The sequence below is a fragment of the Vombatus ursinus genome, unplaced genomic scaffold (genome assembly GCF_900497805.2).
Source record: "Vombatus ursinus unplaced genomic scaffold, bare-nosed wombat genome assembly UNPS02014770.1, whole genome shotgun sequence".
Taxonomy (NCBI): Eukaryota; Metazoa; Chordata; class Mammalia; order Diprotodontia; family Vombatidae; genus Vombatus; species Vombatus ursinus.
Genome location: NW_020954548.1, coordinates 35,135,053 through 35,161,872, shown reverse-complemented (window position 1 = coordinate 35,161,872; position 26,820 = coordinate 35,135,053). Strand labels below are relative to the sequence as shown.

Genomic DNA, 26,820 nt, shown 5'->3' with positions numbered 1-26,820 from the left:
CAGGGCGGGGGGAGGTTGATGGGAAAGCCAAGGAGGGGCCTCATCAGGGACCACCGGCAGCTTCTAGGTGGGCGGAGAGGGGGGTGGGCTGAGCATCACCACCCTAAGGCCCAGGTCTGAGGGAGGGGGGGTAATGTGAGTGTATTCACGTACACGTGTATGCCCATGCTCCTCTTTGTGTCTGTGCATGCTGGGGGCTGGGCCAACATCATTTGGCTTCATCTATGAGCTAAGAGTTAGGGGCTCCCGCCCAGACCCTCTTACTTTCCTTGTTACACGAGTACTTTGGAAATGACTGCAGAGGGAGGGAGGGAAGATGCTTCTCCTGCATATCCTGGCCAGGCCACTGGACAGAATGGCTTGTCTCCCCTCAGGAGGAGAGTTTGGCCAACAGCTTCATCTCCTTTGTGGAGCATGCCCTCCTGCTGCTGAGACAGCTCCGGGAGCTGTTCCCCGTCACCAACAGCAATGCCGTCAGCCGCCTTGAGTTCCTCCTGAGGTGGGCTACACAGGGCTGGCTGGGCGGGCGGGCGTGGGGAGCGTCCTCACTAAGTCCAGCACTGATGTGGTGAGCCCCATGGGAGGAGGGGTCCCACCAGGCTGTCTAAGGAGGGCAAAGCGAGCCTAGGTTGGAAACAAAAGCAGATTACAACTCCTATGCCAGTCAGTAGTGAGATCAGGGCAGGGAGTGGTGGCTGAGGACTTCCACCCTGGGCAGGAATAGGGAGCTCCATTTTCCAAAAAAGAAGAAAAAAAACTGAGTGAGAGGAATGAGGGATTAGTGACTGGGGTGGGGCCTCAGTGAAATAACTAGTGAGAGATGAGTGGGGGCTCAGTGAGGAGAAAGGGAGCTTGATGAGAAGGATGGAGGCTCATTGATGGATTTAGGGTCTGGAAGGGGATGGGGGGGCTCCCTGTGGTGATGAGGTCTCAGTAAAGGGTTGAGGGATGGAGATAGAGTGGGAGGGTTCTGGAACAATCCAGGACTGATTATCCCAGTTTTAGGAGTTCTGCTGAGCCCTTTTTGGATATGTGGGAGAAATTTTTTTTTTGAGTTTGAAAAACTTGATTTTTCATCAAGGCAGGGCAGTTGCTCAGGGCTTTCTCCTTATGTCTTCCCCCAACCCCAGGTGTCTTAGTCAGATTTACAGCCTCCAGCCCTTCCGCATGGTCTGCCCATTCCAGAATGAGCTACATGTGGACATTGCCACAGCCCTGAAGGTAGATATGACCCTTGGTCCCCACTGGTGACAGTCCTCTTCTCTCCTCCCATCTTCTCATCCTTTCTCTCTCCCATATCCCCTGATCCCACCAGAGTCCTTGCTCCTACCTACTCTCAGCTCCTCCCAACCTCGAAAGGGCCCCAGGGTGGTCTTCCCCTCTCCCCATGTATCCCGGCCACCTGAATCAGGGCCAGTATCCAGCTCAGTTTCCCAGATCCTCCATTTCTCTAATGTGTTCCTACTATGTCTCAGGGGATGCTTTAGCCCAGACCCTCTAGCCTCCTTCATGTTTCATTGTACGCTCAGTACTACCACAAACCATTCTCACACTTGGAACAATTAGCAAAATTCAAATCTCAGGGCAAGCAGCATGAAACCACCTTCAGCTTGAAAACTATGTAATTCCTGATATGAAAAAAATAAATAAGAAGTAATTAAATTCAGTTGAGTGGGAGGAAAAACTGTTTCCTATAGAGGCTTCTATTTTGTCGGAGAAGCATGGTACATTTTTTGCCAACCCTACAGGTCAGCGCCTTGAGACAAAGCCCCTGTAACTCCACCCTAGTTCTGCATACACAACTTCCTTAAGCTAAGAAGGGATAGGAGTTTTTCCACAAGCCTCTCATCCCCCCAACTCATACGCTTGGAGGAGTATATGGAACTGGGTCTAGCCATCCTAAATGACCTCCCTCTATGTACTTTGAGAGGATAGCTACACAGTTTGAAGCCATATCCTGATTTCTGTTTCAGAAAGGAACTCAGGACTGGTATGAAAGACTCCAGAGAAGCCGGAGCCCCCTGGGAAAGGTAGAGCCCACAGTCTGGAACTGGGGTTGGAGGGTCACTTCTCAAAGACAAGGCCCAAGGGTCATGGATTATGTTCCTCTCCGTGGGTTTGTAAGAGCCTGTGCGCATAGACAGATGTGGACATATTTCTGCATACTGCATGTGTGTGTGTGAGTATGTGTGAGTATGTGTGTGTATGTGTGTGTCCTGGGCTCAGCCAAGGGCAATGAGAATGACCTCTTACTACAGCCTGGGCTAGGATGTCTCCCTGGACTTATCAGCCTGGCAGATGCCGTGTATGATGACTTACAGGCCAGCCACAGCGTCTATGGAAGGCTCTTTGTCAGGTGAGGAAGGAGAGAAGGTGGGGTGGAAGTGAGGGAGCAGGATAAACAGAGAAGGAACAAGCAGAGAGGGTACACACACACACACACACACACACACACACACACACACACACTCACCAAGGACCCTCCTTCAAAATGTAACTCACCACCCCTCTAACACACAAAACCTCACTTTACAAATCTTTTTTTCAGACTCTCTCATTATATCCTCATAGACCCCCAACCCCGGAAGAGAGGGGATGGAAAGAATGATTTCTTTTATAGAGAAAGACACTGAATCCCAGACAATTGAAGCAACATAAACTATGTTAGACAGTACCACACTTTCTAGCGGAAAGACTGCTGGGTTTGGAATTAGAAGACCCACCCATCTTCAAATCCTGGCTTTGCCACTTTCTGCAGGTGGGACCTTGGGCAAGTTACCACATCTCTCTGAGCCTCTGTTTTCTCATCTGTTAAATGGAGCTAATAATTTAAAAAAAAAATTTTTTTTTTAGGCAATTGGGGTTAAGTGACTTGCCCAGGGTCACACAACTAGTAAATGTCAAGTGTTTGATCTGAGGCCGGATTTGAACTCAGGTCCTCCTGACTTCAGGGCTGGTGCTCTGTCCCTTGTGCCACCTAGCTTCCCCCTGGGGCTAATAATTCTTGAAGTAGCTAATTCATAGGGTTATTGTGAGGCTCAAATGAGAGAATGTATGGAATCATTCTTAGAGAACCTTAATAATGTAGTCTATAAGTGTCACACACTACTCCCTGTCAAAGGATAGGGTTGGGCCAGATGATCTCTAAGATCCTATGATTCCATGACTTGCAACATCACAACAGTTGGTAGCAAAAACCAATGCTGGAATATTTAAGGTCCCTGTACTGCTGAGGCCTGGGGAGTTCCAGAGAATTTATCCCCAGAGGGCAGGGAAAATAGTAGAAGGTCTCTTCAATTGTGTCTCTTGCACAAGGAAGGACAAAATACCGTGCCTCTGTCACTATCACCACCACCTTGCATCAGGGTACAAGGCTGAGGAGGAGGAGAATACTGCTCTTTCTTCCTGTTTCAGCCAGGTCCATCTTTCCTTCCACAGCATTGTGAAGGTTGATTTGTTTGGCATCACCTATCGGCAGTTGGAGAAGCTGGTGAGGAGCCCCCTGGGGAATGCCTCATTCCAAGATCCAGACTTTGGGGGCACCTCAGAGAGAAATTTGGATCCCCAATTCTGACTTGATGGAGGAGAGAGAAACAAGGGTCCTTTGTCCTCTTCCTGTCTTCCTTAGTTCTAGGCCTGAAGAGAAAGGGGATGAGGAGAGCATGAGGGTTCCTTGTTCTGCCTTAGCTTACTGGGAACAAGGAGTCCATCTTCCAGAATGGGTGGGCCATAGTAAGCAGGATCCTGAGAAAGCTGCATGTAAACTGAACCTTATTTTAAATGTATAGAGGGGGGTGGTTGGCCATTTAAAAGCCCTGTTGTAAATACTAGGGTAGTGTGCAGTATGGTACCTGTCAATTTGTCTTGTAGGTGAATTTGAATTTTCATAAAGTAGATTTGCCCATCCTGTCTCCCACCTTCTCTCTCCTCACCCTCTGCTCTGCCTCCTCCTCTCCCTTCCTCTGTTCTCTCTCCTCTCTTCTTTCTCCTTTCTTTTCCCATATTCTTTCCTTCTTTTTCTTACCTCTCCTCTTTCTTTTCTTTTTCTTCATCTCATCTCCCTCTCCATCTTTTCTCCCTTCCTCCTTCTTCCCTATCTCTCTCCTTCTCCTTCTCTTCCTTTCTCTTTCTTTTCCTTTCCTTTCTCTCCTATCCCTCTCCTTCTCCCTTCCTCTCTTTGCTCCGCTCTCCATGGTACTGAGCTACCTGAAGCAAGGCAGTAGTTGAGAAGCTCCCATATGGGCCTGGCCAAAGTCAGCCAGGCTCAGTGGGTGCCCTCTGTGGAGCAGGTGGCTGAAGAGATCCAGGCTCCAGTGGAGGAGCTGAGCACTGGGCTGGAGTTGGGTAGTGCCCCAGGCCTCTTTGAGCTCTACATCACCCTGGCAGAGATCCAGCACCTACGAGCCTACCTCCCCACCAAGTAAGTGAATTCCTATCTCTGCTATTCTAGCATTCTATAGTCCTAACCCTTGCACCTCCTACCTCATAGGTTATTGTAAGGAAAGTGTTCAGTAGATGTGAAACAGTGGTATAGAAAAGTAAGCTTTTATTTTCCTTTCTCCCTGATAGAGTAAAGTTTCTTCGAATTCTAATGATCTGTCATATGCCTCCAGAGGGTGGGGAAAGGTTTGGAGTAGAAGTTGTTTCTGGAAGACAAGATAGCCTCCTGGTGCTCTACCACCCCCAGGCCTATGTCCCTCATGTCCCAGACCGCCCCCCCCCCAGGTTCTCTCTCCCTCTATGACCAAGCCTAGACCCTTGCCAACTTCCAGATCCCTCCTCCTCCTCTTCTTGGTTGAGTCTCTTAGACCATACCCTTAATACACCCCCAACATTCAACCTGAAACAAGCACCTGTATGCCTTCCTCTTCCAGGAAGTCTTCCTTGATTATTTTAGACCATCACAAATAACCTCCTCCATCCCTCCCTCCATTCCAACTCCTAAGTTCCATCCTGAACAATGAGGAAAAAAAGGGAGTTTCATCATCACCTCACAACTTCCTTGGGGGAGATTGAAGCAGGAAAGGAGAAGGGATCCCAGACCCTAACCCTTTAGCCTCTTCTCCTCCCTGCCTAGGGACAGCTCTGCCCTGGCCCTGGCAGGATTCCACACTCAGTTCCTTCCAGCCATTCGCCTGTGGCTGCACACTCTTCGGGACAAGACTCGTCAGCGACTCCAGAGGGCTGTAGATGTGGACAAGGTGGGTGGTGAGACTGGGATCGCTGCAGTCCAGGTGCATTATCTCTTGCCTTGGGTGGGGAGAGGGACAGGCTTTTAACCTATCATCTCCCCTGCCCTGCCCGCAATCCAGGAGAGCCCTTCTAGGCCAAGAGGGCAGTATAATTGGTTCCTCTATCCTCCCATAGCAGAGGAACTGAGGCCCTAGGAGGTATGTAGGGGAAGAAGTTCAGCTGCTCCTACCCAAGGATGATTTGGTGGGGAGGGGTGTGTTAGGTTTGGGGAAATTGAGAAGCAGTGTGGTTCAAATGAAAGACAATGCATATTGAGTTAGAAGGGTTGGATTCAAAGGCTGGCCCTACAATTTAATACCAATATGACCTTGGGCAAGTCACTTAACTGATTTAAATCTCAGTTTCCTTAGCTGTAAAATGTGGAGATTGGACTAGAAGGCCCCTTCAGGTTCTAAATCTGCCATCCCATGAATGCCCTTAGGAGGGTCTGCCCCAGAAGAGAAGCACCAGTGTGTGATGCACAGTTGTGTTTCTGTCTCACCCCCACCCCACCCCAGCTGGAGCCCATGGACGCCACCTCCAAACACAGCAGCTCAGCAGCAGATGCCACCCTCTGCTTCTCCCAGACCCAGGAGCTATGGGCCCAGCTGGCCTGGCCGGAGTCAGCGGAGGCCCTGGACCTAGTGACTCAGCTCACCGAGGTGAAGCCAGGAATGAGGGGATGAAGAGACATAGACTTGCCCTGGAGAGCCTCCAGTTTGAGGGGGCCCTGCCTTAGGAGAGCAAGGGGCAGGGGGAGGGGAACATGCCAAACTTGGTGGGGAGAAAAGTGTTATCTAGGTGTGGAGAGAGGTGGAAAGCTTATTTCTTCTCTCCCCAAGGATATCTGCGAGGCTGCTCTATACTACCCAGAACTGGTTCGGAGGAAAGTAGACACACGCCCCCTGGCCCTGGGTGAAGCTGTGAGTGAGCCGGTGAGCCTGTTGGGGCAGGGGCTGGGTGAAGGGAATGGTGGGGGGGGGGGGCAGGGGAGGGGGGGGGGGGGGGCAGGGCAGAGGGGAGGTGGAGTCACAAGACAAAGCCCTTAGGGTTTCAGGGACTGGTTTGGCTCCTTTGGAGCGGTCTCTCCTAACCAGATCCTGGGGATGGTATTGGTCATCTGTCCCCTTCTCTTCTCTCCTCTCCCAGCTTTGCATTGCCCTGAACAACGTGGAACATGTACGAAAAGCCACAGGACAGGTGCTTCGGGGGCTGGAGTGGCCAGAGCCAGGTGGTGGGTCCCCAGGGAGCCTCCCCAGAGCCCTGAAGAGCCAACTGCTGGCTATGGACGAGGACCTTCAGAGGGAGGCCCGGAACATGATTGCACACCTGACCGCCAAGGTGGGGCAGGCTGGGGCTGGGGCATGCTGTGCCCACAAGATGCTCCCATCCCTAGGATACCTTCATTTCCTCCCCTTTGGGACATTTCTCTCCTTCCCAGTCACTTACTTTCTCATTCTCCCCCACCTTCCTTCCCCCAGATGGTAGGAGACATTAAGAAGTATGTTCAACATATCAGCCTATCACCAGACTCAATCCAGAATGAAGAGGTGAGTCCCTGCACAGGGCCAAGGCTCTCTAAGATGAATTGTACTCCATTCCATGGTCCTGGGAGATGGGATGGAATAAGCATTGATTAAGTGCCTACTATACGCCAGGCACTGTGCTAAAGTGCTTTATAAATATGATCTTATTTGACCCTCACATCAACCCTTTGAGGGAGTTGCTGTTAGTATCCCCATTTTACAGTTGAGGAAACTAAGGCAGATAAAAGTCGTGACTTGCCCAGGGTTATATAGCTAGGATGTGTTTGAGGCAGGATTTGAACTCTGGTCTTCCTGATTCCATGCTCTATCCCCTGCACGCCTAGCTGCCTCTAATAGGGGATAATAGAAAAACAATCACTCATGTCTATATGGTGCCTTGAGGCTCACATCATCTTTCTGTACAACAACCCTGTGGGGCACATAGTGAGAATATTATCCCGCTTTTACGGATGGGAAAATTGAAGTTCCAAGAAGGGGACTGACTTGCTTATGTTCACACAGATAATAAGGGTTGGAGATGGGTCTCCAGACTCTGAGTCCAGTGCTCTTTCTTGTTGGGAATGGGGTCTAATAGAATTAGAAGTCAGGCACCAGGGTTAAGAAAACCAGAGTAATCTGCCGGCTGTGGAGAGGCTGGTCTGGAAGGGAGATTCACACCCAGTCTACGGTCTGCTAGGATGGGCAGGCAGGAAACACCTCCCCCCAGAGATGGTGATTCCTGTTCACCGGGTCTTCCCTCCGTCCCTCTCTTCAGGCGATAGCCCCTCTCATGAAATATCTGGATGACAAGCTGATTCTTCTCAGTGACTCACTGGTGAAGGAAAACCTCTGCCGGTACTTCCAGGGCTCCAGGGGTGGGGGGCTGTGGAGGGCTGCAGGTTTAGAGCCGGACGAGCCTTTAGGGTTCTCTGTAAAATGTGGGACTAGGAGCTCCTTGAGAGGAGGGATACCTTTTGCCCTTTTTTGAATCCCTAGCGCATAGCACTGGCACACAGTCGGTGCTTAATAAATGTTTCACTTGACAGATGGGTTGGCTGCTGAGGTGCCTTCCAGCCCCAATGTCTGGTCTATGATTTAGTCCCACCCCCTCATTTTCCAGATACCAGGGAGAGGGTCCTTCTCCCCCTTGGCAGGGCTTTGATGCTGGAGACAGGGGATTCTGGACAGAAAAATGAGACTTTTTTGGGTGTGTGTACAATTGTGGCTATCCCAGGCACAATACATGACGGAGGGTGGGGTGAGAAGGTGTTAGGAAGTCTTGTTAAGGAAAGGCCAGTGATTTGAGGGACTTCCAAGGGCTGCCAGGTTAATGAGACAGAAGATGCCAGTTCCTTCTTCCCTAGTTCAGAGAGAGGACCTCTCTTTACCCTGCTGTTCTGCCCAGCTTGGGACATAGCCATGGTCATTGTCCTTGCCCTCCCACACAGCTCCTCAGGGGAGCCCTGTCTGCTAGTTTCAGCTCAGGGCAGATAAAGAAAGGAGAGGCCAGCTCCGGTGGGAATGTCTGTTTCCTCAACCCCCGGCCCCCTTCCACCATCCGCCTCAATACGTACATACACACTTTCCTGACCAGGGTGCTGGAAGCTCTCTGGGATCTGCTGCTTCAGGTCATTCTTCAGGCTCTGGGGGCCAACAGAGATGTCTCTGCTGAGTTCTACAGGAGGTTTTACTATACATTGGAGGTAAGTGGGATAGGGCTGGAATGGAGGGGGAGGGGCACAGCTCAGGCAGCCGCTGGAGACATTCTGGGGAGCTGGCCTGAAGCAGGAGGTCCTGTCCCCGGGTAAAAGATGCGCCAGATGGTAGGGAATGGTTCAGCTCACTATTGACTCTGGCATGCCTTTATTGAGCCATAGACCGGATTTGGTTCTAGGGGATTCAAGGGCATCACAGGGGAACAACTGAAGGATTCATCCTAAATTATAACTAAGAATTGGTTTCAATATGTCAACGGTGGCTCAAGGCTCGTAAGTGAGGACTACTGAGTTGTAACTAAAGCGAGAAAGATTCCCCTGGCCATAAGTAAAGCACTGGCTCCTGGGGCACGTGGGAGTAGCTGGGGCAGTGGTCCACTGGGGGGTATACGTGACGATGCAGCTGCCTCTTCAAAGAGGCACTGTCTGACTGCCCAAACTGAAGCCCGAGCCTCCTTTATCCATGGCGATAGGGACAGACATAGCTGTGGAAGAGTCCCATTCAACATTCTCCCCGCCGTGGGCCTGGGCTGAATGTCTGGGTCCTCCTGTGCACACACCAGCTGGAGGGCTGGGGAGGAAGTTCTGTGCACTTGGGTGTAGCACCCGGGGGTAATGCCCTCTCCAATTTATACCTCTCCTTTCCTCAGGCCTTGGTGGATTTTTTCCATGCGGAAGGGCAAGGGTTGCCCTTGGAGAGCCTGAGAGACGGACACTACAAGGTGAACCCTGAACAATGGGACCAGAGGCCTGTATTTGGAGGAGGGAGAAAGGGTTGGAGCAGAGAGGGGTGAGGGTGGGAACCTTTACTTAACTCCTGGAACTTGGTTTCATTGGGAGCAGTACCTGGTCTTCCTATCATCTCTAGCCTAGCCCCTCCCCAAACCTCCTGAAAGCTCTTTTCCCAGAGAACAGACTAGACCCTCTGGGTGCTGGGCAGCCTGGGGGCCACCTCCCAGTTGCCCTTCTAGCCTGAGCGATTTGCTATTGGCAGACCTTGGAGGAGGAATTACGCCTGAACAAGTGCTCCACCAATGAGTGCATTGAACAGTACTACCTGGACAAGCTCAAACAGGTAGGGTCCCCACCGCTGACCATAGCCGCTGCACAGCTGTTCATCTAGCCCAGTCTGGCTGCCCCAAACCTAGCTGACTGTTGGCACTGGGGCAGGGTGGGGGGACAACTCTCTCCCAGAGATCAATGGAGCAGAACAAGTATGGACGGTTGAGTGTCCGGTGCTACTACGAGGCGGCGGAGCAGCGGCTGGCAGTGGAGGTGCTGCATGCTGCAGACTTAATTGCCCTGGATGCAAATGGTGAGGAGGGGATAGGAGCCGGGGAGCAGGTGGGATGGGAGGGGGGCCTGAAGCTTGCCCAGTGCTTGAGGGAATGAAGGGAGATCCCAACAGACCAGCTGAGCTCAGCCTCCACCTCTTCCCTCTGCAGGCCTAAGTGACCCCTTTGTCATTGTTGAACTCTGTCCCCACCACATTTTTCCACTGGCCCGAAGCCAGAGGACCCAAGTCAAGACCAAGACCCTACACCCTGTGTATGATGAGCTGTTCCACTTGTGAGTCCCGAGAAAAGGGCTGGGATTCTCTCTGCAAGTTCTTCTAGCTTTCTCTTTCCCCAGTATTAGCTGACAGGAATGGGATTGGGTGGTTGCATATGTTCTGGCCAATCAGACCCTTTGGAGTCCCTCAAAATTTGTCCTTGTCTGTTTCAGGGTCTGCCCAGCCATGGTGAGACCCTAATGATTTGGTTAAATCACTCTTGGGATGGAACCCCACTTGGGGTTCTGGTATGGCTATTTCCCCAACATGAAGCCCTAACCCAGCCACTTGCCTCCACTGACTTTTCTCTCCCTGGTTCCCCAGCTCAGTCCCCGCAGAGCTGTGCCGCCGTCGGGCGGCCTGCGTAGTCTTCACCGTAATGGACCATGACTGGCTGTCCACCAATGACTTTGCTGGGGAGGCTGCCTTGGCCCTGAGCAGCATCAGTGGGCTTAGCAGGCCCCAAGTGGGAAGCAGCGTGAGGAGCATGCAGCCCACTACTCTTCACCTCCGCAGGCCCAAAGCCAATGGTAAGGACCACTTCCCCCAAACCCTGGCCCCAGCTCATCCCTCTGAAGGTTGCTGGGCTTCCCCTAAGGGAAGGAAGTCCTAGCCCCTTGGGGAGACATGGGGTGGGGGGAAGGGGGAACCCTGCCTGAATCTGGTTAACCTGGCCTGGATAATCTCTCCCAGTGAAATCGGCACTGAGGATGCTGGAGGGAAGGATGGACAGAGAAGCACAAGAGTTTGTGAAGAAACTCAAAGAGATGGAGAAGAGCATGGGAGATGATTAAGCAGCTTTTCTCTGGGTGTGCCACACTCAGGCTCCCCTCTCCTCCCCGCCTCCCCCCCCCCATCTCTGCCTCTGGCTGCAATTATCTACATCAAAGTGTCAGAGTCCCTTTGGTCTTTCATCAGAAACTCCTGCTCAATGCCTTCTGGTGTAACCTCAGTGGGGGGGTCACCGTTTGTGATGTTTCTCCTTGTTCAGCATTGTGTGTGCCTCAGCCGGGCACAACAGCTTTAGCCGCTCCTCGTTCAATTTTGGTTTGATGCCTTTTCTGTGAACACCCCCTGGGGCCACTGGGGCCCCAGTCTCCACCTGTCAGTGACAGCTATTGCCCTTTCCCTCCCCTCTGCTTGGAGACCCCAAAGTGCCACCCAAATGACCCATTCAAGCAATTGTTAGAGCATTTAGGGGGTGATTGATGAGGCTTCAAGGTAAGCAGGTGGTACAGGCTGGGAACCAAGGGGGTGGAACGGAGCTACCAAATTCTCTAAGCCTGCTTCACCTAGCTCTGCAGCAATCTGATGAGCGCAAAGGACAGCGCCCACTGCCCATTTACTCCCCAGCTCCAGACAATCTCCACCCCAATCACAGAAGAGACTCTCTTCAAGGAAATTCAATTCAGTAGCCCATTTATATCACAGGGGCCCGAAGACGGTTATCAGACCTGAAGCAGGCTAATACAGCAGAGGGAGGCCATTGTGTACAGCTGGCTGCGATCTTATCTAGGACGCTCTGCTGGGAAAGGCCAGGGACAATACCAAGTTTAATGGTCCTGAAAGGTCACAGGTTAGAGCTGGAAGGGCTCTTAGAGATCATTTAGTACAGCCCCATCATTTCACAGATGAGGAAACAGAAGTATTTAGATTTGCCTCAAGTTACACAGCTAGTAAAAGAAAGAGATGGGATATGTACTTGTAGGGTGACTGGTCCTCTCACCAAATCTTTCACCCTAGTGCGGAGGAGAGTAATTTCCTTTGTAGAAGACTGATTTCCTATGGAGGATGGGCCCCCGAGAAAGGTTCTTTATCATCTCACTGGGCACTCAGCACCAGTGCTGTGTTTTCCCTCTATAACCTCTAGTTGTATTTTGCAATCCTGTGAAAATATGCCTGGTCTAAAGAGGGCTCTAGCCTTTAGGCCACAGAAGACCACTTGCCTCTCTGCTCTTAGCCTAAAGAGCTTGTCTGCAGCACTTACAGATTCCAGAGCAAAAGCCCATATTCCCTTCCAGTTCCAAGCCCTCACAGTTAACAGTCTGGACTGCAGAATTCCCACTCAAGCCTCGTCTTCCCCCGCCCCTCTTATGGCTGACCTCAGTCCTCAGGCAGAGACTAAAGCTCCAGGATCCAGGCCTGCTACTTTCTAGAGGACTGCTGTGCCACGAGGAAACGGCACCGCGATATTATCCTATAACAAAGGCTCCTAGGATGGAAACACCCATAAAATCAGACTCACAACAGGCCCTCTGGGTTCTCAGCTTCATTATGATAGCTCAAAGGCAGATTCTTCACTCCACCTAAAATTTCCATCACTTCAGCTGAGTTAAAGGATGGGGAAAACATTAAAAGAGATGAAAATGTCCAGTTCTGCAGTTCCTGAGTAGGGCTAGCACAGTTCACTAATTCTAAGTTCCAACAAATGAATGGGTCTCTATGGGTCCAGTTAATCCATTTCTAGGTTTGTCAACCATGTTTGGAAAATACAGCTGTATTGAGCACTAGTCAGTCTCTTTGTCTTTTCTTGATTCCTTTCCAAACATCTGTGTTCACTGTGGCAGACAATACCTTTCCCTTCTTTTCACCAAGGCTTTCATCATTACTGCTGCCTTCCTCTTCCTCTTCCTGTTCCTGTTCCTCATCCTCATTCTCCTCCTCTTTTTCATAATCTCCTTCACTCTCTGATTCTTCTTCACTGCTGTCATTAGTCATTCTGGAAACAAGGAAGGTGAATGGTTGATATGCAGAAAAGCAAAATTAACAGCGAAGTCCCTGGAAGATCTTAAAGAGTCCAGGCTGAGGTCAGCCATACACCAGACAACCCTTCAAGCCCTTCAGGGGTAAGAACAAAATCAAAGAAGAAAAACCTACCTGGCAGGGACCACAAGCCTATTAGGATTTGAGAATTCTCGACCTGAGTCCACATCAAACGGATCTAAAAAGTCAAAGCAGAGTGAGCGGGTAGTCAAAAATTTCTGCCCCACAGTCAAGTAGGAAGTTGTTGACCTTTGTTCAATTCAACACAACAACATTAAGGGCCTACTATATACAAGGTATGCTAGACAATGGAGATATAAAAACATAAATGGTTGGAAATGTTTCCTTCTGTTGGAGAAGGGGGGACATGACATGTACACATAGAAGGACAGTACAAGGAAAGTAGACAAGGGCCTTTTGTCCCACTAACTGCTGAAGTTGGAGAGATGATCAAATCAGGGAAAGCCTCCAAGAAGAACAGGAAGATACGGATTCTAAGAGGTGGCAACAGAAGCAGTGCATTCCTGGTATGGGTGATGACTTGTATAAACACACAAGCAGAAGATGGAATGCAGAGTTCAGGGAACCACGAGCAGTTCAGTTTGTTTGGAAAGTAGAATTAAAAAACAGGAATAGTAGGACAGAAACATGGGTGGGAGCCAGGAAGGGCCTAAATGCCAGACCCATTAGTTTGTATTATTTCCCATAGCAAGGTGATATTTTAATAAGAAGGATGTCAATTAAGCCCCAAAAGAATAGGTTCAGATGAGGGTGTGTGGAAATTGTCTGGTAAGAGGCTACACTACTGTGTCCAAGATGGCCAGGCCCCATGGAGGCAGAGGAATCAGCGTGGCCTGACAGAGCTCACCTATTTCCTGCTCAGGTTTCTCGGTAGCACCAGCCAGAAACTCCTTTTCAACCCGTAGCACATCTTCAGGGCCACTGCAGGCTGCATACTTGTCTAGGAGCTGACCATTCAGGTCCAAAAATCCCTTCCCCCATTTGAATTTTCGTAACAAGATGATGGCAAGATCAGAGAAGCCTGCCATTTAAGAAAACAGGAAATCTCCAAACACCATTCACCTTACCCCAAGTACCCTAAAACCACCCTATTGAAATGGGGGCCCACCAATGACCACAGCAGCCCTCCCTTTCACCAACCAGACAGGGAGAGTTCTTCATTTCAGAACTCACCCAGAATGCAAAAAGTGGCAGCAAAGGCCTCCACACAGGACAGCCTGCAGGGCCGCCCATAGTTGACAGGGTTAGCAGCCACCAGGTAGGGTAGCAAACGAAGGTGAGTCCCTCGCATCTTTCCAAATGGAGTTTCTTCTAGTTTGGCCCAGGAGCAGTCAATGACTGCAACTCCACACTGAGCTACCAGCTGTCTACAAGACAACCACAACAGGGGTTGACTCATCCCTGGGTTACAAGAGACAGGTTCCTCACCCTCCCAGGCTCCCCAACAAGCTAAAGTCAGTCAATGAGGGAGGTTTCCTGTCCAACATTTGACCCCTCCCTCCACGGGACATGATGTGGGGCTACCACTTGTTATTCAATGGCTCTAGTCTAATCAGGTAATTCCAGAGCAACAGCCATTGCTTCAGACTGCAATGCTAACCCTTAATAGAATCAACAAATCACAGCCTTAAAAGCTCTCTGCTGACCCTATTAGAGGAGACCCTGTCCCAGACAAATTCATAGCCATACTTATCTGCCGGTGATACATAGTGGGTGCCCATGGGGCTGAGAATAAGGCCGTTGAACCTCTGATTCAGTCGGAGAGTTTGAACAAAACCTTGTCGGGCCAGCTTCCTGCCAGTGCATTTCCGGGGGTCACAGTGACCCAGTTCCCACATGGCCAGGGGGCAAGGCAGTTCCAGCTTGGACGAGGCACCTTCAGCTGAAGCATCTTTTTCTATAGAGGCTGCACACACACAAAACAGAGCTCAGATACCTGCCCCTTCAGTAGTGCCACAGAAGGATATTTTTGGAAAAGAAAGGGGAAGGGAAGGCTGTGGAGCCTCCCTCCCTCCCCTTCCCATCCAAGAAACAGCATGGCTTGGTGGACAGGACATTAGACTTGGAATCAGGAGGAATTGGGTTCAGTTCCCACCTTTAACACTAGTAGTGTGGCTCTGGGCAAGTCAATTTTGTCAGGTACAAAATGGGGTGGAGGGGAAGGACTGAGTGCGTTTTAAGGTCCCTTGCAGTTCTAAATTTATGATCCTATTGCTGACCCATATCTCTGCTTCTCTGTTTCCTGTAATTCTGAGCCTCTCAAACCCTTTGAACATGATCAAAATCAGTTCTCCACTCCCTCTCAATCCTACATGCATTTATAGGATCATAGATTCAGAGCTGGTAGTCCAGGATTCTTAACCGTTTTTGTGTCCTTTTTGGTAGGCTGGTAAAGCCTCTTCTCAGAATAATGTTTTTAAACACATAGGATTACAAAGGAAACCAATTATATTTTTTAAAAAGTCCCGAGACCCCAGGTTAAAAACTGATCTAGTCCAACCTTTTTATTTAACAAATAAAGAAATGAAGGCCCGGAGAGGTTAAGTGATTTGCAGGGGGTAGTAAGTGGCAAAGATGAGAGTCAAATTCGGGTCTCCTGACTTCAAATCCTGAGTTTTTCCCAGCACACCATTAAGAACATTCCAAAGCAAACCCGATGGAGAAATCAAGTGGGATGGTTTTGGGCCACACCACCCCAGAGGCATCCTCTCAGCCGTGACAAATCATTTAACAAGCACTGTAACAAACCGTGGAGCAGACCAGGCACTTGAATAAAGAACCGTCCTCATAGAACTCACATGGGGGGGGGGCGGGGAGGGACCTGCCCACGACCCCAACCTTGTGGTCCATCGCTGCAACTTTCTGGGTCCAAGTTCACCTCATTCCAACCCCCCTTCTGGAGCTTCGGGCCCCTCCCCGTCCCTTCGGCCGGTCTCTGAGGAAGCCCTAAGGGCCACTCCATCCCTGACACCCCAGATACCCTCCTCTCCCCCTCCCACCTCAGTCCCTGGGTGCAGCCCTACGGTCCCAGGAACCCCAGGCCTCGCCACCCCCTCGGGGCATCCTTAGGGGACCCCCCACCCCTGTCCCCGGGGATCCACGCGCCGTCCCATCCCTGGGACCCTCTGTAACCACCGGCCCCGGCTCACCGAGAAGCGCCGCCTCCACCTCCTCAGTGAAGCTGTCCAAGGAGCGAGCGGCCCGACAACAGCCTTGAGACCGCCGCCGCCCACCCCCTTTGGCCCCCTCGGGGCCCGAGCCCCGAGCAACCTTCTTCCGGCCCATGGCGGTACAGGGGAGGCGTGGCTAGGGAGAGAAGCGCTTCTCCACGTCCGGCCCCACCACCGGAGCAGGCGTGCGCACGCGCGCCAGGGCGCCGTTTCCGGCTCCGCGGCCTCACGTGACTGACTCCGTAACACGTGATGATTGTTTCTCAGTAGCGCGAGTGCGGAGGACCATGGAGCTGCTGCCCGGGCTGAGGCTGAGGCTGGGGCCGGGGCCGGGGCCGGGGCCGCGACCCGGGTCCGTGCTGCCGTTGCTGCTGCTGTTCTGGTTGGGGCCGCGCCGTAAGTAACATTCACACCCCGGGGAGCCCTGAGCTCCTCGGGCCTTCGCAGCCTCCGCTCCCGCCCCCAGGGACCCAAGCTCACTTGATTTCCTTCTTCCCCAGCCCTCGCCAGAGCAGGGAAAATGAAGATCGTGGAGGAGCCGAACACCTTCGGGTAAGGGACGGGCGTGTCCACCCCGCTCTGGGGCCGCCCTGGGCTGGCACGTTTCAGGGGGAGGAAGGCTTTGTCATTGCCGGAGAGGGAAAGTGACATGGGTCAAGTCCCTCAAGTAGGGGCAGGTCAGAGCTCGAAACCCAGTCTTCGGCTTCCCAAGTCCAGGGCGTTTTTATTAACACCGTACAGCAGTGCAACTTTGTCCGGGAAAATAAAGCCCTGACTGACAGGCGAAGAGAATACAAGATTCTGAGTTTGTCGATTGCAAAAACCAAGAACATTTGACTCCATAGAGCGAAGAGTCTTTAAAGACTGTCTTCCACTGTTTCCTGTACATACAGTAAGATCTTTCAAGATTCCTCTACAGAAACAACCCCCAGAGATGATATATTCAGTGCTATGATTATCAGTATCAAGTTAGGCATAAAACAAAGAGATTTGCTCATTAAATATGTCAGCGTAAGGCTACACCAACACATCCATCACAATGGATAACATTCTACTTCGAGTCCAAAGAGGAGAGATTTCCCATAGATGGTGAGGTTTGCCAGATCTCCATTCGTAGATGACCTTGTGTTTATTGAGTTAAGCCCTGGAGTACTCTAGGGCTTCTTCAGAGAAATCCAAAGCCACTTAAGAGAGATTATTTTTAGCACTCCATGAGGAGACACTACTCATGACAGCTGGACCTAGAATGTAGTAGAAGTAGATTTGGTCCTTCCTTTTAACACCTACAAGTAAGGCTCTTCATTTGTGAATTATGGAATATCCTTATCTTAGAAGCAGCAAAATAACAAGGAACCCAAAGAGAATTGGGAAGGTGTGTTGCAAGTGTAATTAGTTTGCAGTATATTGCCAACAAGACTTTTGTGCAAAAAGTTAATGGACATGCGTTGTTGAAGACCCAAAGGAGGGCATTCAATATATTGGATAGATCATCTCTTGATTTCAACAGACATCATTGTTTTATTTATTTGTATTTATATTGTGCTAGGCACTGGAAGATTCATCAAAAAACATCCATTTACTAGTTGTGACCCTGGGCAAGTCACTTAACAAAAAACAAAACAAAAAAACAAAAAACACATCCAAGAATCATCCTTTTTGAGAGGAGTTTGGTAGGTTGTGATGTATTTGTACTTTTTGGAGGGGGCATTAATAAGGTTAAGATGATGGATTTATGAAAGTAAAATGGGAATAACACTCATTTGCAGAATAGTTGTGAAAACTGTTCTGTAAACTGCTTACTAGAGAAAAATGAGCTGCTGCTGCTATCACCATTACTGCAGATATGTGCATGCTAAGCAACAAATTATCCCTTCTCCTTTGCTCAACTTCCTTTATAGGATGAGTTATACTAGATGATCTTGAAATGCAAGGGCTCTTCTGGCTCCCAAACTCCTTATTATGTCATTCTACCATGGTGGACTTGCTTCAACTGAGACTAGATTTTCTATGACATTTAAGTCACTGCTACCACTGTCATCCTTATTTGGCCTTGTGTTACTCAAGTCTATCACATCTCTCTCTGCCTCAGCAAACGTTTGGTAAATATATGTGTGCACCATGAGTGCTCTGAGGAGGGAGAATTGACTGGGCAGGAATAATATACTCTGAGAAAGCTTTCCTGGAAGAAGTGAAACTTCAGCTAGGCCTTGAACTACAAGCAGGATCTGAAGAGCTGGGAGGTGGTGGTGGATTCCAAAGAGGAGAGTTATCAAGGCAGTGAGCAGATCAGTTTTCTTAGCTTGCTGGCCAGCTTTGTTTATTTTCCCTGACAGATTGAATAACCCCTTCTTACCTCAGACCAGTCGGTTACAGGCCAAGAGAGACCCATCAGCAACCTCAGGTGAGTTATGGCCTGGCTCCCAGCTTTCCCCAGCCTGGTTAGGAACTTCCTATACCTTTCTCTTTACTCTTAAGAGGACATCAGGAAAAGGTCAAAGTAAAGGGAATGTAATACACATTTCATTCCAGCTTCTCTTCAGCTCAGACCAGCTGTGAGCCAAGCATTCCTCCTTCCAACTACTTATGGCTAGGCCTAGGATGTTGACCTGAGAGGTCCAGTATGATAGCCATGGCTAGGCCTAGGATGTTGACCTGAGAGGTCCAGTATGATAGCCTGGCACCAATCTTTATTTGTAGTTGGCCCAGTAAGGAAACGTCGGGGGGTGGCGGGGGGAAGGAGGTACTTCACCTGATGTGTGGGACATTCAGAGTTTGGGCACTGGAAACCATCTCTATCAGTCCTCCTGACTTTAGGAAAGATGTCCTGTAACTGACATGGGTTGGTGTGCAAGAACTACTGTATTTATTGTTATTTTTCATTGTTTGGCATGTGTTTCGCTTTATAGAAGACATCTTGAAAAAGCTGTTTGGGTTTTTTCTAATCAGTTTGTATTTTATATGCATGTTTAGAATTTGGTATTTAAAGGAATCCTGAGGTGAATTCTTTGAAATAGGTTAGCAATAAATTCAGATGCAGCATATGAAAATAGACAAGTCCTGCTCTAGGAGGCAGAAGACCTAGATTTGGGTTCTAATTTGAACTCTGATACTAACTTATATTATTTGAAATGATCACATCCTCTCTACTCTCCAACATTTACTCTCCTCTTCTGTAAAATGAGAAGGGTCAAACTGGATGACCTCATATAGTAATGATCCTTCCATCTCCAAAAGTTTTATTCCAATCCTTGCTTTTAGGAAAATCTTCCTGGGTTATTTGTGGCCTATTTAAACCATAAGCCAGTTTATCTTGCCTTTACCACCATCACCACTGTCAAAAACCCTTTTTTTGGGGGGGGGGGGCACTAGACATGGGGTTAAGTGACTTGCCCAGGGTCACACATCTGATGAGTGTTATGTGTCTGAGGCCAGATTTGAACTCAGATCCTCCTGACTCCAGGGCCAGTGCTGTATCGACTGTACCACCTAGCTGTCCCTCAAAAAGCTTTTACTGACAATACCTCATATGTGAAGGTTGCTATACTAATTACTGTTGGGTGTACAAACAGAAATGAGACTAGCTCCTTCCCTAGACTATCTGCCCTAAATATGTGTTGATACAGAGCACATATGTTAAAAAGATAAATAATAGTACTGGGTAGCTTATGCTGAGTTAAATGTGTAGTATGGACAGGAAGTACTATAGGCTTTTGACCTGAGTTCTGAAAGGTAGGTAGGACTTCTAAGTAGGAGGAACAGCATAAGCTAAGTTACATAGGGAGGAACATAGGGCAGCTAGGCACCACAGTGAACACAGTGCCAGGCATGAAGTCAGGAACACCCGAGTTCAAATATGACCTCAGAAACTTACTAGCTGTGAGACCCTGGGTGAGTCACTTAATCTGTTTGCCTCAGTTTCCTCATCTGTAAAATGTGATAATAGCACCTACCTCCCAGTGTTGTTGTGAGAATCAAACAAGATTCTTAGCACAGCGCTATATAAATGTGTGTATGGACGGATAGGTAGAGCCTATGCAGGGAACATCACGCAGTCCAGTCTACCTAGGGCAGAGGGTTCATACAGGAGAGACATGAAAAAAGGAGTCTGGAGAGTGTCACTCAATATTTAAACCTTGTGCTATGGCACTGAGGAGGTGCTGATTTTTGAGTAAGGAGAGACATATCAAAGTTGTATATTCAGAATATTCATCTGACAGGTTTTGTAGGCCGGCTAACAGAGGTGGAGACCAGGCTGTCACAGTAAGTGCATGAGAATGAGACCTAGTACTAGCAATAGAGAAGGTAGAGGAATATGATGTTGTGGAGGCAGAAGCAGCTGGAAACGGAGTGGATATGGAAGGGAAGAGTCCACAGTGAGGTTTCGAGCCTGGGCAAGTGGGTAAGAGATAGGGAGTTTGGGAGGTCAGGCAGGTCGGGTGTGGGTTAGTTAACAGGCTTAGTTTTTTAAATGTTAAGTTTAAGATGGCAATAGTGAATCAGAGTGGAAATGTCCAGGAAGAGACAGAGGAGAGAGGGCAAGGTCGGAGCTTTGGGAGTCATCTACATACAAGTGTTGATGGATCTCCAAAGGAGGCGTGAGGACTAAATCCTAGAGGATGCCCATTTGATTCAAGCTGAAGGAAAATATAGAGAAGGGACAATTGAGACAGGAGGGTAACCAATTAGTGCAGTGTTATGCAAGCCTGGGGAGGAGACCATATTAAGTAGATGGTTTATTCACTGGTTTCACATGTTGCAGAGATAATAAAGATGAAAACTAAGGGGAGACCGATGAATTTGTCAGCTAGGAGGTCTTTAAGTGACTCTAGGTTTCTGTAGAGTGGTGGGACAGAAACCAGATTTTAGGGGATTGAGCAGATAGGTACTGGGAAAATGTAGGTAGTGAATGTAGACTAATCTCTTTGATAGTGGGGGAAAAATGGAGACATCAGGGCTGGCAAAAGATTTTTTAAGATTGGGGAGACCTAAAAAAGGCTCCTTTTAACATCAAAACATTTAAGACACCACTCCTTCCCACCCTACCATAGAAAGTACATGACAAAAAGTTACTATGAATTTAGAACCCCTCTTAAATGAGTTTCTATTTTATTAATCACAACAGCATCACATGCATTTAAAAAATATTACATATATGTGAAACATTATTCAATCTACATTAGATAGATGTTTGTTCACTGTACTGAATCCCTTTAGGACAAAACTCAGAATCTTGTTTTTAGTTGACACTCAATAAGTAAACGGTCACATGTGGGAAAGCTCACTACCTTCCCACCTCCACCTCTGTTCCCAGAAGATAAGCTAGATCTAAGAGTTGAAGTGAAAGTTAAATTACATTCTCTTTTCCCCACCTCCTACTTAAGCCAGGTTCAGTTACATTAAAATGACACACTCTCTTCACGTCCCCGTGTCATGGGGCCAACGAGGCCTTGATGCTTGGCCTTCTCTAGAGGTAAGTGTGGGGAGCCCACCCTCTTGTTTTGTACAAAAGAAACTTTTCTTCCAGTCTTATAATGGGAAGTGAAAATGGAACAGAAACTAACATTTATTAGACATACTTACTAATCAACACAGGATGTTTTAAGGATGAACCTAAGTCAAGATCTCTCTTTCTCCCTTCCCCTCCCCTCAGGTCCTGCACATCTCTTTAGACTTTCTGGCAAGTGCTTCAGTTTAGTGGAATCCATGTGAGTACAGGGAATGTGACAAGGGGAAGTTCAGAACATTTACAAACATGGATATATTATGACCCAAGGCCCTTATGTCTCCTTCCAGGTACAAGTATGAATTCTGTCCCTTCCACAATGTCACACAGCATGAACAGACTTTCCGTTGGAATGCCTACAGTGGAATTCTGGGGTGAGCTCACTGGCTTTTAGTCTTGTTTTTTGAAAGAACCTCCACCATTTCTAAAACTTGTTAGATTCTTGTTCAACATAAATGGTGAGGTGATCCTACAGACTACCTTCTGACAGTAAGAAGCTGCCCATTGCCTCCTTTCCCTCACCCCCAAACCATTTTGTAGATGGAAAACTAGAAACTTTGTTTATCTGTAAAGTGGGGATAATAATATCACAGTGCTTACCTCATGAGGCTGCTCAGATGAGATAATATATGTAAAACATTTTGCAAACCTTGTATATAATGCATGCCCATTGTTACTGAGGGAAAGCAGTGAGAGCTAAAAAAGATTTTAAAGTCCATTCAGCTAATTCTCCGTGTAGCTACATGGTTCAGTGGATAGAACACTAGGCCAGGAGTCAGGAAGACCTGAGTCAAAATCCGGTCTCTGACATTTACTAGCTGTGTGACCTTGAGCGAGTCATTTAACCTGTCTTTTCTTAATCCACTGGAGAAGAAAATGGTAAACCATTCTGCTATCTTTGCCAAGAAAACCCCATGGACAGTATGAGTTGGACATGATTGAACAAGGCTAATCCCTTCACTTAGAGAAAGACTGTGAGTCTTAGAAGAGAACTGATTTGTCCAAAACTGCAGTGTTCTACCATACTGTCTTTTTGGTATGATCCTAGATATAGGGCTCTTGAGATGTTTTAAAAGGAATTTATTTATTATTATTATTTTTTTTAGGCAACTTCGGTTAAGTGACTTGCCCAGGATCACACAGCTAGTGAGTGTTATGTGTCCAAGGCCTAATTTGAACTCAGGTCCTCCTCACTCCAGGGCCAGTGCTCTATCCACTGAGCCACCTAGCTGCCCCTAAAAGGAATTTAAGCATCACCTCTTCTGGGTAAATTTTTAGCAGTTTTGTTTTGGCTGAGTCATTCATTGTGGTAGCTTATGTTAGACATAACTCATTTTGGTGACTCTTAGTTTTCATGGATTGGTGTAAGTATTGCTTCTTGAGTAGTAATGGGTTATATTTATTCTTTCCCAGGATTTGGGATGAATGGGAAATTTTCAACAATACATTTACTGGCATGTGGATGAGAGAAGGAGATTCCTGTGGGTCTAAGAGCAGGCAGACAAAGGTACTTACTTGGTGCCCAGAACAGTGTATGCTAAATGAGGCAGGATTTGATGGGGTCTTTGTCCCTCCCGAGTCCTTTTCTTTCTTTCTTTCTTTCTTTCTTTTGGGACAATGTCCTGAAAGGGCTTGAATTCCTCTGCTTCTGGGATTCCACAGGGCAGCACCAACCACAGGTATTGTTGAGCTCTTCCTGTGGAGGAGTGTTTTGAAGGGAGAGACACCCTCCTCCTTCCTTTAGTTTATTTTAGCTCTAGCTAACTAAGGAATGTTGTTTATAAAACCAGTTAAGAGTTTTGCAAGAAAACTGGGGGTATACAACTGCAAATGACAGATACAGCAGGAGAGATTCAGTCTACAGTGTGCATCCCTATCTAGCAAATCTACATACATATTTCAAAAGCCAATAAATAAATGCCTTGTGGGTAATGTTTTCTATTTTATATACTCTCTTTAGGTGGACCTTGCCTGTGGAAAAAGTCATAAACTGGCCCGAGTGTCTGAACCAAGTACTTGTGTTTATTCTCTAACCTTTGAGACACCTCTGGTTTGCCACCCACATGCTTTGTTAGGTAACTGGTGTAGGTAACTGGTGTTAGGTGGGATATGAAAGGAGACTGGGGCCTCCCAAGCTTAATGACTAAGACTAGATCTCACAGCCTTTGTCAGAAAGCCATGTTCTGAGATGGACTTCTGTAAGCTTTCGTGATCACTGTTCCCCTTTCAATAGCTCTTGTCCACTATAGTAGTTGGGTAATTACTGGATACAGTTGTAAGCCTAGTGCTTTTCCCTCTAGTGTATCCAACCTTACCGGAGAATTTACAGCAGAAGTGGGATAAAACAGAGCAGTCTCTTGCTGATGAATTAATTACCCCACAGGTAAGAGAAAGCACTTGAGTGGTGGCACAAGTGATGTCAGATGTGTTCCATATCATCTCCTGGGTTTATTAAATTTCTTTTGTTATTTATTTGAACTTTGTAACTATCGCTAAACTGAGCTGACTCTGGGGATTATTCTTTGCACTTTGTTTCCTCTTCCTCTAAACACAGGGATATGACAAATTGCTGAAAGAGATATTTGAAGAAGCAGGCTATTTAAAAGTCTCAACTGAAAAGGCGGCTACAAATTCAGAGGGAGATGTCAAGAGTCCTGAGTTTGAAACCCTGGAGAAATGTAATAAGGTACATAGAGTACAGAGGTGGGTGGGGCAGCCAGGTGGCACAGTGGATAGAGCACAGGGCCTGGAATCAGAAAGATTCTTCTTCCTGATTAAAATTCAGCCTCAGACAATTACTTATCTTACCCTGGGCAAGTCACTTAACCCTGTTTACCTCAGTTTCCTTATCTGTAAAATGAGCTGGAAAAGGAAATGGCAAACTATTCCAGCATCTGCCAAGAAAACCCCAAATGGGGTCACAAAGAGTTGGACACAAGTGAAACGACTAAATAACATAGGTGGGTTTAAGGGGTAGGGAGCAAAACATGAATCCAGGTACTTAGGGTCCTGCCACACCACCCCATGAATCTTTTGCACAGATACTGCCATGTGTAGTTACTGGTAGAAAGGAAAAAATGCAAATGTGAAGAAAGACTGTAGGTAAATTTTGCTCTCCAGAGGATGTTATTGTCTAGAACAGTGAGTTTATCGTTTGTGGCTAACTTGGATCAAGAGATTATCTTATCAAATCCATTTTATAGTTCAGAAAACTGAGGCCCAGAAAGTGTCAGTGACTTGCCCCAAGGGCATACAGTTAATAAGTGGCAGAGCTGGGATTAGAACCTGGGTCCTCTGACTCCAGACACAGCATCTGCCTTACTGAGCTACTTCATCCATACAAGGAGCCAGTCCTCAGATCACTCACAACCAGGCCCATGGATTCAAAACCTTTCCATCTTGGAACAGGACATAAGTATGGCCCTTCAAGAAGCCAGCTCCAATCCATGGCCTATTATATAAAGCATCTGAGGAGGATTTTTGCTCTTCTTAAAGTCTGTAAATGTGTGCCCTCAAGGGTTGGGAAAGAAGACCATAGAGCATCTTGGACTGGGAAGCATTAGTTAATTTAGGGACCTTAATTGTAGATTAGGAGAGGAGTGATTCCTCTAGCACAACAGCAGTATGACAATCGGGTGTACTAGGCACCTAGTTGACACTTTAGATAGAGCACCGGACTTGGAGTTAGGAAGACCAAGTTCAAATCCAGCCTTAGACACTTACCAGCTGTGTGATCTTGGGCAAGTTACTTAACCTCTTTATGCCTCAGTTTCCTCAGCTGTAAAATGGCAATAACAATACTAACACTCATCTCCCAGGATTGTTATCAAGACCAAATGAGATCATATTTGTAAAGTGCATAGCACAGTGCTTGTCATATATTAAGTGCTTAATAAATGCTTCTTCCTTTCCCTTCCCTCTGCTCTGCCTAACTAGTTAGCCTTTGAGGTGGTGACCACTAATCCCAATCTAGTGGTAGCAGGGTGAGGAGCTTAAGTTTGAAAACAGAGCTTCTATATTTGAATTCCAGCTTCTCCATTTACTGTCTGAGACTTTTGGGCAAATCACTTAACCTTTTGGGGGCTTCATTTCCTAATCTTTAAAATGAAGATGTTTTGAGAGTATGAACCATAAGATCCTTTCCAGATCTTAATCTATGATCTTTATGTAATTTTCATTTTAGGAATATGAGGAACTTTCCAAAGAATTAAAAAGACTGAAAGACTTGCTAACTCAGAATCACGTTGCATACACAAAGCAGAGAGGTACGTTTGTGTGTGCTCTTCAAGCATTCCCTGTATAACTCTTGTTGCAGAACAGGTTTGATCCCAATGTGCAAATTATATACAAATTTAACAAACATTAATCACTTCCAATTCTGTGTGTTCTGCTATCCCTCCATCACTTCTGGGAGGTAGTGGGAAGCATATTCTGTGGAGGAAAATGAACTGTGCCTGCTATTTGGTATCTTGGCAGAAAGCACCAGGGCTGAACATTTGGATTATAAGACACCTGCAACCAGCTCCCCAGTCTGGAGTAGTATCAGGCCCCCAGAGCATCTTCGAGGAGATACTGGCCTTCAAAATGACCTCTTGTGACTGTTCACAGGCGGAAGGCCTAAAGATTCTACGTTGATTTATACAGACATGATACACATCTTTGTATGGGAGAGAGGGAAGTAAGCTTTAAGGTTGCTTTGGTGCTCCCAGGGGACTGAACCCCTACCTACTAGACCTAGTTCCAGAAAACTATCTCCTCTCTTTCATGGACACCCCATCGTTTCATCCAGGGAAACCATGATGTAAAAGAAGAGGACCTTGGAGACCAAGCAAGCTTCCCTGCCCACTTGTGATGGAGAGAAAAATCAAACAGTGAAACCAGGAAGAGGAGCAACAGGTCATAGGGTAAGGCTGAAGCTCTTTGGTGCTAATGAAAGCTTAAGGCAAAGAATAAAAAACACTACAGGGAAAAATAAATACTTTGTATATTAAAGGCACTATTTTAAGTATGGAATACCCTATAAATAAATAAATGAATAAATGAATGAAGTGACATATTAATGGAGGAGGAGCTGGTTCCTGGACTAGTTTTCAGTACCTTACCTGCATAACCACCTCAGCTCAGAAAGGAGGGCCCTCTCTTTCCTAAATCTGGTTGACTTTTCTCAATGAGACATAGGACAAAATAAAGATTCAAAATTTTAATTCCCATACTGATAATAAAAATAATTCCATGAATTCTGTAAACCATTGCATAAATGCTATAGTGTAAAAAAATTTAACAAGTGTTAACAATTTTAAACAATTCATTACAAGTAAATGATTATGCATTATAAATA

The 26,820-nt window shown here is 47.6% G+C and overlaps 3 protein-coding genes across 3 annotated transcripts in view; 2 read left to right on the top strand and 1 right to left on the bottom strand.

The window, feature by feature from the left end:
- Positions 1 to 11,348, top strand: part of BAIAP3 (BAI1 associated protein 3) — an 82,113-nt gene extending 70,765 nt beyond the window's left edge. The window contains exons 16-34 of the mRNA XM_027863094.1: positions 375 to 499; positions 1,131 to 1,221; positions 1,974 to 2,030; positions 2,259 to 2,356; positions 3,439 to 3,490; positions 4,290 to 4,420; positions 5,078 to 5,201; positions 5,751 to 5,894; positions 6,075 to 6,167; positions 6,382 to 6,573; positions 6,714 to 6,782; positions 7,534 to 7,613; positions 8,353 to 8,461; positions 9,124 to 9,195; positions 9,468 to 9,548; positions 9,644 to 9,788; positions 9,919 to 10,042; positions 10,350 to 10,555; positions 10,719 to 11,348. Of these exons, the coding sequence (XP_027718895.1) occupies positions 375 to 499; positions 1,131 to 1,221; positions 1,974 to 2,030; positions 2,259 to 2,356; positions 3,439 to 3,490; positions 4,290 to 4,420; positions 5,078 to 5,201; positions 5,751 to 5,894; positions 6,075 to 6,167; positions 6,382 to 6,573; positions 6,714 to 6,782; positions 7,534 to 7,613; positions 8,353 to 8,461; positions 9,124 to 9,195; positions 9,468 to 9,548; positions 9,644 to 9,788; positions 9,919 to 10,042; positions 10,350 to 10,555; positions 10,719 to 10,819 (2,094 nt within the window). The 3' untranslated portion in view covers positions 10,820 to 11,348. The remainder of the gene's footprint in view (positions 1 to 374; positions 500 to 1,130; positions 1,222 to 1,973; positions 2,031 to 2,258; positions 2,357 to 3,438; positions 3,491 to 4,289; positions 4,421 to 5,077; positions 5,202 to 5,750; positions 5,895 to 6,074; positions 6,168 to 6,381; positions 6,574 to 6,713; positions 6,783 to 7,533; positions 7,614 to 8,352; positions 8,462 to 9,123; positions 9,196 to 9,467; positions 9,549 to 9,643; positions 9,789 to 9,918; positions 10,043 to 10,349; positions 10,556 to 10,718) is intronic.
- A 203-nt stretch (positions 11,349 to 11,551) lies between these two features.
- TSR3 (TSR3, acp transferase ribosome maturation factor) lies at positions 11,552 to 16,105 on the bottom strand. Its single transcript, XM_027863095.1, has 6 exons — positions 15,959 to 16,105; positions 14,499 to 14,715; positions 13,983 to 14,176; positions 13,657 to 13,830; positions 12,903 to 12,966; positions 11,552 to 12,744 (listed from the first exon to the last, which is right to left on the bottom strand). Exons 1-6 carry the CDS (start codon positions 16,092 to 16,094, stop codon positions 12,537 to 12,539), a joined length of 993 nt encoding a protein of 330 aa, XP_027718896.1. The 5' UTR covers positions 16,095 to 16,105; the 3' UTR covers positions 11,552 to 12,536.
- Positions 16,093 to 26,534, top strand: GNPTG (N-acetylglucosamine-1-phosphate transferase subunit gamma). Its single transcript, XM_027862702.1, has 12 exons — positions 16,093 to 16,098; positions 16,129 to 16,375; positions 16,480 to 16,531; positions 18,313 to 18,380; positions 21,630 to 21,684; positions 21,773 to 21,856; positions 22,896 to 22,989; positions 23,443 to 23,557; positions 23,783 to 23,865; positions 24,037 to 24,168; positions 25,666 to 25,747; positions 25,959 to 26,534. The coding sequence occupies exons 1-12, from the start codon at positions 16,093 to 16,095 to the stop codon at positions 26,078 to 26,080; spliced, it is 1,140 nt and encodes a 379-aa protein (XP_027718503.1). The 3' UTR covers positions 26,081 to 26,534.
- The last annotated feature ends 286 nt before the right edge of the window (positions 26,535 to 26,820 follow it).

What these genes read in the sequence shown, in the direction of transcription:
- GNPTG (XM_027862702.1), top strand. An exon ending in AGACCCATCAGCAACCTCAG is followed by an intron (nt 18,381 to 21,629) that starts GTGAGTTATGGC and finishes CCCTCCCCTCAG; the next exon opens with GTCCTGCACATCTCTTTAGA. An exon ending in TGCATACACAAAGCAGAGAG is followed by an intron (nt 25,748 to 25,958) that starts GTACGTTTGTGT and finishes GTATCTTGGCAG; the next exon opens with AAAGCACCAGGGCTGAACAT.
- TSR3 (XM_027863095.1), bottom strand. Translation starts at nt 16,094, where the DNA reads ATGGGCCGGAAGAAGGTTGCTCGGGGCTCGGGCCCCGAGGGGGCCAAA. An exon ending in GGTGGAGGCGGCGCTTCTCG is followed by an intron (nt 14,716 to 15,958) that starts GTGAGCCGGGGC and finishes GTGTGTGTGCAG; the next exon opens with CCTCTATAGAAAAAGATGCT. An exon ending in TGCCACTTTTTGCATTCTGG is followed by an intron (nt 13,831 to 13,982) that starts GTGAGTTCTGAA and finishes CTTAAATGGCAG; the next exon opens with GCTTCTCTGATCTTGCCATC.